Source organism: Zeus faber (assembly GCF_960531495.2).
Source record: "Zeus faber genome assembly, chromosome: 1".
NCBI lineage: Eukaryota > Metazoa > Chordata > Actinopteri > Zeiformes > Zeidae > Zeus > Zeus faber.
In genome coordinates, this window is record NC_137193.1 from 7,753,970 (window position 1) to 7,767,571 (window position 13,602).

Here is a 13,602-nt window from a genome sequence, read left to right on the forward strand (position 1 = left end):
CCCCCGAAGACTTAAATCTGGCACGCGCGTCGGCACCGTCTTTCAAGCGTCCGAATCAAAAGGGTCTTTGTTTAAGTAAGTCGGATTTTTATTTATTTTTCCCCGCCTAATAACTTATCTGTGGCTGATGGAGTGCGGTGGAGCGGGGCGGAGCGCGGTGGAGCCGGGTGGGACGTGTGCGTTTGGAGGAGGATCAGTGTCGCCTCAGATTAAAGTGCCAGAGAATTTAAACGGAGGCAGCGCCGAGAGGAATCCTCCACTTCGGGGGGAAAAAACGGCCGCGGCTTACCGGCCTCTTTTTTTCCCTTCTTTCTCCGGCGCGGTCCTCTACGGGGAGGTCCTGGGAATCGAGGGGGGTCCTGGAAATAAGTTCGAGCCTCACGCCCCCCGCCCGAGCGCTTGGGGGCGGTTATTTCGGGAAGCGGGGTATCCGTCGCGTTGCGGTGCCGCGGAAGAAGGAGACGAACGGCAATGTTTGGTCTTTGTTTACGGTTTCACCGCCCGGACATCTGTTTTCACCTCCAGTCTCTCCTCATCAGACGCCGACGCTCAAGAGCCCTGCCCAGCGTCCACCGCCCTCCTCGCTTCTCGATGCGTGCTACAGCACTCGTCATCAAAAGCATCCCCCTCTGCTGCTCGCCTTTATTGTCGGGCGCGTTTTTCGCGGGAGCGGCGTCAAACAGCTGCACGACCGGCGCCCTTTGGCAATGGATTTGAAGTTACCGAATACAATCATTGACTTAAAAGTAATGAGAGTGAGTAAGTGGCGGTTGCTTAAAGGTAAACGCTGCCTCAGTTGAATTCCCTTCCCGTGTTTTTACTCAAAGGGTTTTACCTTCAAGTAGCTCCGCGCGACGCTCCATTTACAGTCAGTCTTGTTTCGCTGCCTTCTACATTTACTCGCGTCAATTTTTTGAGTTTTCTCCGCACCCGGTGGGGAAGGGGGGAGATGGGACACCGTGCTAGTGGAGAATAAACCCTCTGTTGGAGATGAGATGGAGGTGGGACTGGAGACGAGTTGGGATGGGGTGGAGAAGGGACCTGATATGGGAAAGATGGGAGGAGGTGAGACACCACAGCTGGGGGTTAGGGATGCCTCCTGATACTTGTGAAGATGGGGTGGATGTTGGACATTAAGGACGTAATAGTGGTGGAGATGGGGTGGAGATGGAACCTGACACAGGTGGAGATGAGATTGAGATGGGACAGAATAATGCTGTAGTTGGGATGGAGATGGAACGTGATATCTGTGGAGATGGGGTGGAGATGGGAGATGATGCTCGGATATGCGAGGAGGTGGGACACTACTGGTAATGACGAATATAGGTAGAGATGGACTGATGGACATGGGATGTAGGTAGGACATACCCTAATACTGGTTGAGATGCGGTGGAAGTGAAACCTGATGCAGGTGGAGATTGTGTGGAGGTGAGTCCTGATACAGGTGTATTGGTTTGATTAGATCGGGATGGGACAGGACAATCCTGTGGATAGGGTGAGGATGGGACCTGATATCTGTGGAGATGAGGTGGAGGTGGGACTGTATGTTGTTGGAGTTGGGGTGGGGGTGAAACCCCCTGGTGGAGATAGGGTGGAGGTGGGACTTGATACTGATGGAAAGGGGGTGGGAAATGAGACCACATGAGATATCAGTGGAGCGGGGGCAACAAATACAAATACCGACGGACTTTGGCCGTCTGAGGGCCACCGCAGGTGGTTCGAAACCGCCGGTAATGAGAGTGAGAATGATCAGAAGTAGCTCCGACCGGATGATCACGGTTAAAATGAGTCTACATTTGTCGCCGGTGGTTCCCAGGTTGAAGGAGCGCCAGGCTCAGCCTCAAATTCAGCCGGTGTTAGTCGAAGCCGTGAGCCATCAGAATGAGGTCTAATGCTTGGCGGTGCTGCTCTGCCGCTATTGTAATTGAAAAATGGCTCTTGAACTGATTTTTAAGTTAGAGTTGTTATTAAATACACCATTAAGCCAGGAGAGCTGCGCCGATTGAGCCAGTGTCTGTGGGTGGAGTCTCCCACACGGACCAAACGACAGCTCTGAAATATTATGGCAGCGACGTTTCACTCAAACACCTTGTTTCCCTGATGAAATGCTGCCTACCATGGGCACTCCCTCGGGCTATGTTTATTACTTTTTATTTTGGAGGTGTAGTAGTGGATGGTGAGGATCGTTCATTATGGATGTCTCACCCTCGAATGTAAACCTGAGCAGACCGAGGGATTTCGATCCCCGTAATTGAATTTCCACGGTTTTCCCTGTAACCGTATCATGGATTAGGTGCCATCCCATGTCATTTAGTTGAATTACACTAAGCCATTACAGATACAGTATGTAATGGCTTAGTGTATTGTATGTAGTAAACAATCTCTGATGCCAAGTATTGAATCATATGTGTGTGTGTGTGTGTGTCACTGTATCACAGACTTTCCCTTTTGCTGAAATGCACCCTGGTTGGTTACAGGGTGTAGGGTTTGCAGGATTTGACGGCCAGGCTCCGCTGACCATTGTTCCCGGCGCTGCGGTCGATCCTCTCCATTTGTTGTGACGCGCCCGCAGCCCCCCCCCCCCCCCCCCCGGCGGGTTTGGATTGACGGGCTGCGTAGCGGGGGGGCTGGGGGAGGGAGGGGGCTCCTCCTCTTTCCTCCGGACCCTCACTGCTCTCAGAGGGGCTGCTGACAGGTAGCTACCATCACCACCACACACACACCCACACGTCTCCAGTGTACTCCCCCGCTCCCGCCCGAGACAGCAGCACCAAGTTGAAAAGAGCTGTGGATGCGAATTCAACCTGCGGCAAAGTTGTCATTATAGACCTGTCCTATCGTGTGTGTGTGTGTGTGTGTGTGTTGTGATTGTGTGTTCGACGGTGTGTGTAATTGTGTGTCTGTGTGTGTGTTTGTGTGTTTGTATGTGTCCATACTCAACGAGGTGTGCAACCTAGTTGTACAGCTTACCTGCGGCGGCATCCAGATATGTCCATCAGTGGTAAGCGGCAAGGCTCGGTGTCCATCACAGCTAAACTCTTTCTCCCTCCCTCCCTCCCTCCCTCCCTCTCTCCCTCCCTTCCTCCCCTCCCCCCCCCCGCATCCACCGTTTCCCTCTACTCCCCGATCCCACCAGCAGCCCCGGCGGATGGCTAGACATAGAGCGAGCGAGAGAGACGCTAATGGCCGCTCGTTATAAAGAAATGCTGAGATAAAACAGGCCCTAATGAGCTGTTTTCGGTTTTGTATGGTTCTCGAGGGGTTGCTGCTATTGGTGGCTAAATTGATTGGCGGCAGGCCTGAACCCACGGGCGCGCGCGGGGGGGGGGGCACCAGCATATTCTGGGCTCCAACAAAGTAAAAATCCCAGCAAGAGCAACCTTGCTTTGCTGTTTTGTTACGGCAGTGTGTGTGTGTGTGTGTGTGTGTGTGTGTGTGTGTGTGTGTGTGTGTGTGTGTGTGTGTGTGTGTGTGTGTGTGTGTGTGTCGGAGGTTGTGTTTGTGCTGAGATGGTATTGGTTTAAATCACTTGCGGCTCTATTGGCGTATACATTTGAGGCCGGAGAGAGAGAGAGCCGTGATGAAGCCCACTAGCTTGGTGTGCCGGTAGGTATTGTGCGGTATTACATTCAATTTTATTTTTTTGGCCTCATTACAGTTACTCCAGAAACTGCAACAGCTCCTGTTTGAACCCCGCTGTTTCACCGGTAGTCCCTTTTGTGACTTTATAAGTTCCACCAGTAATTACTTTGACCACCCATGCCACTTTGTGGAAACTATGTGGAAACAGTCTGACTTTGACTTTCCGGTGGAAGTCGAGTTGTGTTTCTGCCTTGAGCCCATCATTTTCCCTGGCCTAGATCACTTTTACATTACATTTCTACCATCGCCTCGAAACATAAAGTGTAAAACAGTCATTGAAAATACTTCAAAGTTCAAGTTTATATGCCACAGATACCTATTCAAGGTCAATTCAAAAAGTTACATACTTTTGAACTTGTGTAGACAGATGTAATCAAATGTGTATGTATGAAAACCCACTTCTGCCAATGTGATGGAAAAAAAAAGATCCTGTAAGTTATTATAAGAAACTTTCTTGAAATAATGACTTAGTATCTCAAAATAATGAGAAACCTTCTCGAAATAATGACTAAGTGTGGACGTGTGTTCTGGCCCAGGGCCAGGTGAATGAGAGAGAGGAGGCAGGTCACGGCAAAACAGCGGCTGTTAAACAGAAGAGAAATCAAAGGCTCGCTGGCAACCGGGAAAAGAGTCCAGAAGCATAGGCGCTCTGCCGCCGTGACATGTCCGGCTCGCTATGCTCAGCGCTCATCTTGCACACTCGGTGTCCCTCAGGCACGCGTGCACTTCCTTCCCTTGACCACCCCGCCTTGGCCCACCACTCTTAGTATCTCAAAATAAAGAGAAACCTTCTCGAATAATGACTTAGTATCTCAAAATAATGACTTAGTATCTCAAAATAATGAGAAACCTTCTCGAAATAATGACTTAGTATCTGAAAATAATGACTTTGTATCTCAAAATAATGATAGTACCTTAAAATAATGAGAAACCTTCTCGAAATAATGACTTAGTATCTCAAAATAATGACTTAGTATCTCAAAATAATGACTTAGTATCTCAAAATAATGAGAAACCTTCTCAAAATAATGATGTAGTATCTCAAAATAATGATAAATCTTCTCAAAATAATGACTCAGTATCTGAAAATAATGACTTAGTATCTGAAAATAATGAGAAACCTTCTAAAAATAATGACTTAGTTTCTCAAATTAATGAGAAACCTTCTCAAAATAATGACTTAGTATCTCAAAATAATGAGAAACCTCAAAATAATGACTTAGTATCTCAAAATAATGAGAAACCTCAAAATAATGACTTAGTATCTCAAAATAATGACTTAGTATCTCAGAATAATGAGAAACCTTCTTGAATAATGATGTAGTATCTCAAAACAATGAGAAATCTTCCCGAAATAATGACTTGGTATCTCAAAATAATGACTTAGTATCTCAAAATAATGAGAAACCTTTAGAAATAATGACGTAGTATCTCAAAATAATGACTTAATATCTCAAAATAATGAGAAACCTTCTGAAAATAATGACTTAGTATCTCAAATTAATGAGAAACCTTCTCACAATAATGACTTGGTATCTCAAAATAATGAGAAACCTCAAAACAATGACTTAGTATCTAAAAATAATGACTTAGTATCTCAAAGAATGAGAAACCTTCTCAAAAACAACAAGCATCAAAACAGGGCACTATGTTTAAATTGCAAATGTGACAAACCAACAACAACAAAAAAACAAAAACAAATCGGCAACATTGTTCTTAAGTTTTAAATCACCACTCAAGCAGGAGTGTGAAGCACCAACACAAGCCTCCTTGTGGTCGCAGGCGTTTATTTTACACCTCCATGCCGTCAAACGTCAAACTGAGAACCAGATAAAACTAAATACAGAAAATCATAAAATGAGTCCAGTGCAACACAGAGCATTCTCCCAGGGAATAACCATGAAAACAGATATCTCACAAACACAAAATATTGCTTGGATTATCCATCAACCTTGAAGGCTATAAGCTGTGCACCTTACAAATAATTGGCTTGTTGAACATTCCCTGAAGCGGACGGTAGCTATCGTGCTGCTACCGTGTGAACTCCGCTAGCATATTAGCCATTAGCTAGCTCATTGGCACATCCAATAGCTGCAAGCATCATGTAGAAACAAAAAACACAAAAAGAAACATTTAAAATACTCTGCTTTCCTTTGTATGTACGAATTAATAGAGACAGTGTTTGTCGTGGATTGGGTCGACTAACGAGATCGGCGCTGGCAAGAACAAAAAAAGAGATCCTCCCGCATTTTGCCAAGGATAGGCTGTATTTCAGAATCTGATGCCAGAATTTAATTGTTGTTAATATTTATGTTTATTATATTTTGTTATTATCATTATTAAAATGTGACGTTTCTCCCATTTTGTAACAAAACTCTTCATTGTTCTGTAACTAATGAAGTTGCGTAATTATTTTGATATAGTCTCTCATTATTTTGAGATATTAGGTCGTTATATTTTAATACCAGGCCATTATTTTGAGATACTAGGTCATTATTTGGAGAACATTTCTCATTATAATGACTTACAGGATCTTTTTTTTTTCATCACAGTGCTTGAAATGGGCTTCCACACATATCCGTTCATTCTTATCTCATTTTAATTTGTATCTTTTTCTCGGCTGCACTGTTCATCGCCGCTTTAACCCCTAATTTCACTCCGGGGATTTTCTCTACTTTGTTGAACATTAAGGGGAAAAAACAAATTGCCATGCTTTTCTTTTCATTTTGACACCTCCCATTACTGAATTGCCTAATAATATGTTTGTTGAACACAGACACCTAATCATGAAAACACATCTTCGCTCTACTGTCTTTGATTCTGTTTTATATTCCGAGGGCAGCAAGAGATATTTCGCGTATGAAATGAGCATTGTGATTTTGAAATTCATTTGCGGGCCAGATTTAACAATTTGTTATAAACACCTAACTACCATATTTCCCAAGCTATAAACCGGTACTCAAATAAAAACGAGCCTCCTAAATGCCTTGTAAATGCCAGGGGCGTGGTCGACACCAACAAATAGAGGCCTGCCTCAAATACAGACAGGAGGAAAAACCAAGGCCGGATAAAACTCCCGGTGCCTGTTACACATAATGTGCACGTGAGCGAAGCATGTATTTCACATTTCCACCGCTTTAAGATGATATATTCAACACTATAATCCTGCTGTTTTCAACACGTTGCTGTTCTGGAGCACTCATTGCGTTAAACACAAACCTAACTCAGAGGATTGGAGGGGAGGTTTTTTTTTTTCTCCTCCAGCGGAGCACCGTGCACGCCGTGCCGGTTCCCTGTCGATTTTTCCCTGTTTTTATTTTTTTGATCTATTTGTTTTTACTACTTTCTACGTGCATGAAAAAAAACCACATTTTAAACCCCACTGAGTTCCGGCTTGGACAGCGGATTGCGTGACGGAGGGCGAGCGGTGCCCGGTCCACTGTGTGCACCGGCCGTTCCTGCGTCTCCGGACAAAAAAGAATAATGTGAGTGCAGAGAAATGACAGTTAAAGGAGTCTTGTGTTTTTATTTTAGATGTATTTATTTTGAGGGGCCTGGCACCCAGACGGAAGTTTGATTGAAAATGATCAGACAAGAGTTTTGGTTTGGTTTATAATAAAATAAGTGATATAAAAGCCTGCCTCAAATATAAGCCTGCTTCCAATAAAGGCCTGGTACCCGCACATGTTCTGGCTCGTCCGTGTTAAAAGTTTCCCTCGGTATCTGCTACGTATGCGGAACCATTTGGATGAAACTTCAACCACGAGGTCTTTTTGACAGCGCAGTTCAAACAAGACGTAAAGCGTGTTCGCCGGTTATGCACCAGTTGGTATTCCAGATAGTTTAAGGGCTCAAATTTGGGATTAGGCTTGTGGAGGCTTATTTCCCCAGCGGGCTGGACCGCTAATTAATAACAAAATACCCAAACTGTTCATGTTTCTTCTTCTAAAGGAGGTGACAGTTTGTCAGACTGTTTGTCAGACATTTAAAAATACAAGTTCATGTCTTTCAATTTGGCGAAAACCACTCCTCCCTGCTCCCCACCGTTGCCGGTGTTGATTGCATTTTCCCTTTCACTAGCCGAGTGCAGTTGCAAATAATTATAGATCAATAAGGATACAACGACATCCCAGACACACTAAATAGTTTGAAACCACTTTGCTTGCTCTCTGAACTAAAACATGAACTTTGCCGCCCCACGGTGAAACTCTATTGACACTACTGATGATGCGATGGATATTAAACCAGATTGCAGTGCAGACTCAATGCTTCCTTGCCTTTACTGCAGTTGCTATTTGGAGAATACTGAGATATTAACACCAGATAATAGGATCATTTGAGAGTTGCTCGCAGAATTAAGTAAATTCCAGAGCAGTAATTCCAGAGAAATCATTTGCAGAGGAATGATATTCAATCAACTGAAAAGATTCCTAAAGTAAACTACTAATAATATAGGAGTAATAATGATAGAAATAATTAGCGAAGGAATTTATTTTCTCTTTTTAAGTTTTGACCCAAATTGCCTTCCTGTAATGTAAAGCACTTTAAGTCACAGATTGATGATAATGATGCTGATGATGACGATGATGACGACAATGATGATGATGATGATGATGATGATGATGAGGATTTTTATTATTATTATTATTATTATTATTATTATTATTATTATTATTGTTATTATTATTAGGGGTCCAACCCACAGGGCAAATAACGCCGCACACAGGTCACATGATAGCATTGCAGTCTAGTGATCAACAATCGGGACTTCGCCAAGAGCACGGCTTGTCCAGCTGTAACTGATGTATATGTATTCCGGGCAGTTCCAACATGGCAACTTTCCAGTTTCACCCAGATCGGCGGTTCAGCATTGTGGAAGCAGTTTGTGCTCAAAAATCACCACCCCCTCCCAAGATGGCGCCAAGCACAGACGTATAAATCCTTATGCGCGTGGGCAAATTGAGATTTATTGATCACGTGACCGCACTGCAGTCTACCAGGCCGTTACGAGTGGACTTCTGCACTCATCAAATACACCAGAGGAGATTGCCGCGACACCGGGCTCTCTGCGGGTCGTTGCCGGCTCCGGCAGGTGGCATCGTGGGCTCCAATCGGCGAGCAGGCAGGTTGATGCCTGCTCGCCGGCCTGCTTTCAGCTGAATGCAATTTGCCCTTGTTTTTATTTGATCGCAAAATTTCCATGTGTGGCAATGTAAATAATCCGTGCTGCCCGCTGCAGGCTCTGCTGCACACACACAGGCTCAGCCCACAGGGGGCATATGGGGCTTTTTTTGTTTCTTTCAGAGAGGAAAAAGTTAGGACAGCTAAAATAAAATAGAAAAACACAGTTTTTATTTGTTTCATTTGGAGAAACATGGGAAACTTGCACATGCAGCGGAGCGTAAACGCATATCTCAATTTATGCATCTACACCACTGCTCTATACTTGCCTGTTTTACAAATTATCAGTCTTAAATAAAAATACAATTTTAAATAATGTTGGCACAGTAGTTATTTTAACTTGGGGGGGTAGGCTGGTTTTTTTTCTTGTAAAAAACCTGCAGGTGTAATGTAACTGACTTCTTCTTTGGATATAATTAATATATAGCCTCAAAAAGACAAATTCACATTAAGAAAAGTATAGTATATATAGTATAGTATATTATATTTTCAGTCAAAGATTCGCACATTTGAGTGTTTTTTATTTCTAGGTTTATAAAATTCATGATTATTGTGAATACAGTTTTCTGTTGATTTACAAAGTTCCATAAAATTATTATGTTCCCCAAATGGTTTAATAATGTGATTAATAATAGTGATCACAATTATTGACTAAACTATGATTATCATTTGAGCCATACTCATGCAGCCATACTTCAGAATGATAACCGTCGTTAGTTGCGGCTCAGGAAACCCACCCACAGCCGCAAACACCACCCGATCATAGAATTACACTGTAACCAGGGTGGAACCAATGAGCTTCTGCAGTCACATAAGACAACAGAGAGCCAAAGCGCACTCCTCCATTGAACTTTAACGTATTGCTGCAGCTATATCATATTTCTATTTTTAAAAACAGAATAAGCAATTTACAAGAAGACACTGAAATGTACACAAACAACGATGCTGTGGAAAATATTTATTCTGCGTTCTTTTTGTTAATTTGTAATTTATTTAGGATTTGTATGATGCACTTATATTTTTTTGGGGTTATTTTTTCTTTAATTCAAATTGCACCGACCTGATGTTATTTGCAAATAAAGAAGAAATAAAGTTGAGGGAAGGTATAAGTAGCTTCACAACAATATAATAATAATAATAATAATAATAACAATAATAATTATAATTATAATTATAATTATAATTATAATAAAAAATGTTTTTGTTTCTTTAAATCTACAGCAATGAACTTATTGAATTGAATTATTATACATATTTTCCTTTCTTCTTTTCCTTCATATTAAAAAAAAATAAACAGATTTGATCACAACTGTCACTTGATGTTACTGTCACCAGCAAGCACTGGTTTGATACAAATAGAGACCATTTTAGAGAGAAATAGGAAGATTGCCAAACCAGACGCCGGCACAAATTGAAGCGGAACACATATTTTGCGTGTTTTTGAGTGTTTGCACAGATATACACACACACACACACTAGTTTTGGAATAAATGGACACACATGCGCACACACACAACCCCATACACAAGCACAATAAGGCAGCGTCCATTAGGAGACAGTAATACGGTCCCAAAAACTAACACTGACCGGGGATGTAGAACAGTGATGTTCGTTGTGGACACAACAAAAAGTTTAAAAATAGATAACATCCGTCCAGAATATCTTCTCAGAATGCTGCTTTCTTCACCGTGAAAGGGGAAATATGGCGGCCGTGGTGGTCGTATAAAAGGCCGCACACCAGGACGCTTACATCCCAGCTCGCTCTCTTTCTTTGCTCCCCGCCAGGCATAAAATACAATGCTGACACGAGCGCTCTCCGCAAAACTTCTCCCGCCGCCGTTGCCTGGAAGATGAATCTGTGCCTCGACCTCTTCCGTCTCTTTTTCTTTCTTCTTCTTTCTTTCCACGAACAAACGCCACCTTTACGCTGTGATTCCAAACAATGGGCGCCAATCTCCTCTTTCATCTCATCTCAGGTCAGTTTTTTTGGAGACGCTGCCCTCGGCCCAGGGATCATATTCATAGGATCGAGCCCCGCTGGTTGAATGTGGGTGGGTGGGTGCGGGGTGGGGGGAGCAGGGGTGGGACTTGGCCCTTGGAGCCTGCCAGCCACCGCTGTCTTGCCCGGCGCGCAGCCGGCCCTGCCCGCATGATTCAGGGACGAGTAGGCAGCAGTAGAGCAGTAGATTTGATTATTATTATTATTATTATTATTATTATTATTATTATTATTATTAATAATATTATAATTAATGACATAAGTGTTGTATGAGATCGGTCAGTTCTAAATGTCTAAATCGATGTGAATCAACCATTGGATAACAGGATTTCTGTACATGTACTACCAGAAATGGTTAATAAACATGCATCATTATTATTTGACAGTGATTTCTTAATTTCTTAATATATAAATACATGTTAGTTGTAATTACTACTTTATTGCATTTTTTCTGTTAATAATCTACAATTGGAAAATTCTGTTTAATAGATTACATCCATTTTTTAATAGATTACCTGTCTATATTGTCATGCAGACAACATTTATGTAACTTTAACATTCATTTGTCATTGGAATTATTATGGAAGAATTTTTCAATACTACAAACACTTTGTGCCTTAAAGTGTGTTAAGTCTGGGTGTAGGAAACTGTTTGTACATTACATTTTTTTTTTTTTTTTACTTTAAACTAAATATTTTCATTTTTATAACTTACCTTGTATGTAAGCACGGCTGGAGTCTCAGTGACGGTAGGTGGCATTATGTCTCATATATGTCACAGTCGAAATTTACGTAATTTAATTGTTGAATTTTTTGAATTGTTGAATTTTTTTTTGGTAGTTGGTAATGCTGAAACACTACAAAGTGGTTTGAGTGGTGGTGTAGTCTATACCGCACACTAGACACGGTGGCCGTGGACATTCTCAATCGGAATCTGTACATTTATAGTAAACAGTATGATCATCTCGTTCATTTTGTTTAAGAATTAGTTAAGCAAGACCAGCTGAATACTTGGGATCAAAGTTGTTCGGTTTTTCACTAATATCGGTTCTATCAAATTTAAACCACGAGATCCTTGTGAAATACCGGTTTGAACAACAACTTAGATTAGATAGTGTTCATAGACTCTGTCATTATTGTGTTCCAGATACTTTTGGCCGGGTTGGACCTATTTCGGCGTGAAATGCAATGGACCGCATCTGTGATATAGATCAAATTTGGTCTTTTTGTTTTTTGGTCTGTGCTCCGTATGTGGATCGATTTGGATCAAACTTGTGTTCGTAGGTTGTGCGGATGTTGTGTTCCAGATATTCTGAGAATTTTCCTGGACCAATAACAATAGCCATACGGGCTGGACCCCTAATAATAATGATAATAATAATAATAATAATAATAATAACAATAACAATAACAATAGTAATAATAATAATAACTTGTCTTGGGTGGTGTTGGGGTTGGACATTTGAATTGAGGTCGATAGCAGGGTGTTTTCCTTTGTTTAATTGGTTTTCTCCGATGCCTCACAATTAAATCCTTGCAAAGTGATCAGACAGCAACCATGTCATGTTTACTCAAAGAAGCAGCAGAAGCATCCGCTCAAAGCAAGGCGACTCGCTTCAACACACTTTGTCGTCAGCCGATGCAAAGTAGTGGTTTTACGGGTTTCTTCGTCGTCGTTTTTTCGCCCCCTGTGGCGTTTTTCAACAAGCGCTCCAAATGTTGGAAAATGTTGTGGCCACAGTCTGTTATTCTTTCAGAGATTGTTACGGTGGCGACGATGGAATTCATGTGCTGCAGCGGAGTAGTGCCGTGGAACCACAGAAAACAAATCAAAACCACACAATAAAAAGCTGACTCGGGCTTTGAGTGCATAAAATATCTGTGTGTTTGTGCCCTTCTGCTAAAATTGCGAATGTGTGTGTGTGTGTGTGCGTGTGTGTGCGTGTGTGTGTGTGTGTGTGTGTGTGTTCCTGTGGGTGCAGGGAGTTTGGCCGCTGGAAGGTGAACAGCCTGGCTCTGGAGAGGCAGCAGAACAATGGCCTGGCCCTGCCTCTGGACCCAGAGTTCCTGGAGACCATCAGGCAGTTGGGCAGGCGGCCCAGCCTCGCCGCCATCACCGACAGCATCATCAGGAAATACGGGACCCACTTCCTGCTCTCCGCCACTTTGGGAGGTAAAAGAATAGTGTGTGTGTGTGTGTGTGTGTGTGTGTGTGTGTGTGTGTGTGTGTGTGTGTGCGCAAGGGGATTACACGACTACTGATTTTTACGAGCTGCAAAGTTTTTTCTTAACAGTAGTGGACGAGTCGACTTTTGCCTCATGACGATCCGATCAGCGGAGATGTCACTCCCTTGCGTCCGCGTGCCGTGCGGGCGCTGGCTGTCATCTCCCATTGCAACGGCGTGAATCACAAACACTCAAAAGTAATAACGCAAGCAGCGCTCGAAATGCCCCTTGTCTGCGCAAAGCTCGGAATGAAAACGCTACGAACAGCTGTTCAGCTCCGTACAGTAGCGCTGCTCAGACAGTCCTTAGGCTGCGCTTTCACACATCCATTGTCCAATGTCTGGGATCTTTACTCACGACCGCCGGTCTCCTCCGCTGGTGGGGGTGTGTCCGTAGCTTTATCGAGATATAAATGTAGATACGTGTGTAGGCGCTGGATTGAACGGTCTCCGATTGGTAATCGCTGCAGCGAGGAGGTGCAGGCCGGCGACGTCGGGAATCCGTCGCCCTCACCCCGACATCGCCGGCCTGCGCCGCGCTCCAGGCAGAAGCGAT

General features: G+C 43.2%; 1 protein-coding gene across 1 annotated transcript in view; it reads left to right on the forward strand.

Moving 5' to 3' along the window:
• Positions 1-13,602, forward strand: part of LOC307231077 (BMP/retinoic acid-inducible neural-specific protein 3-like) — a 68,593-nt gene that overhangs the window by 33,543 nt on the left and 21,448 nt on the right. Inside the window, exon 3 of the mRNA XM_080001629.1 lies at positions 12,804-12,994. Coding sequence (XP_079857755.1) covers positions 12,804-12,994 — 191 coding nt within the window. The remainder of the gene's footprint in view (positions 1-12,803; positions 12,995-13,602) is intronic.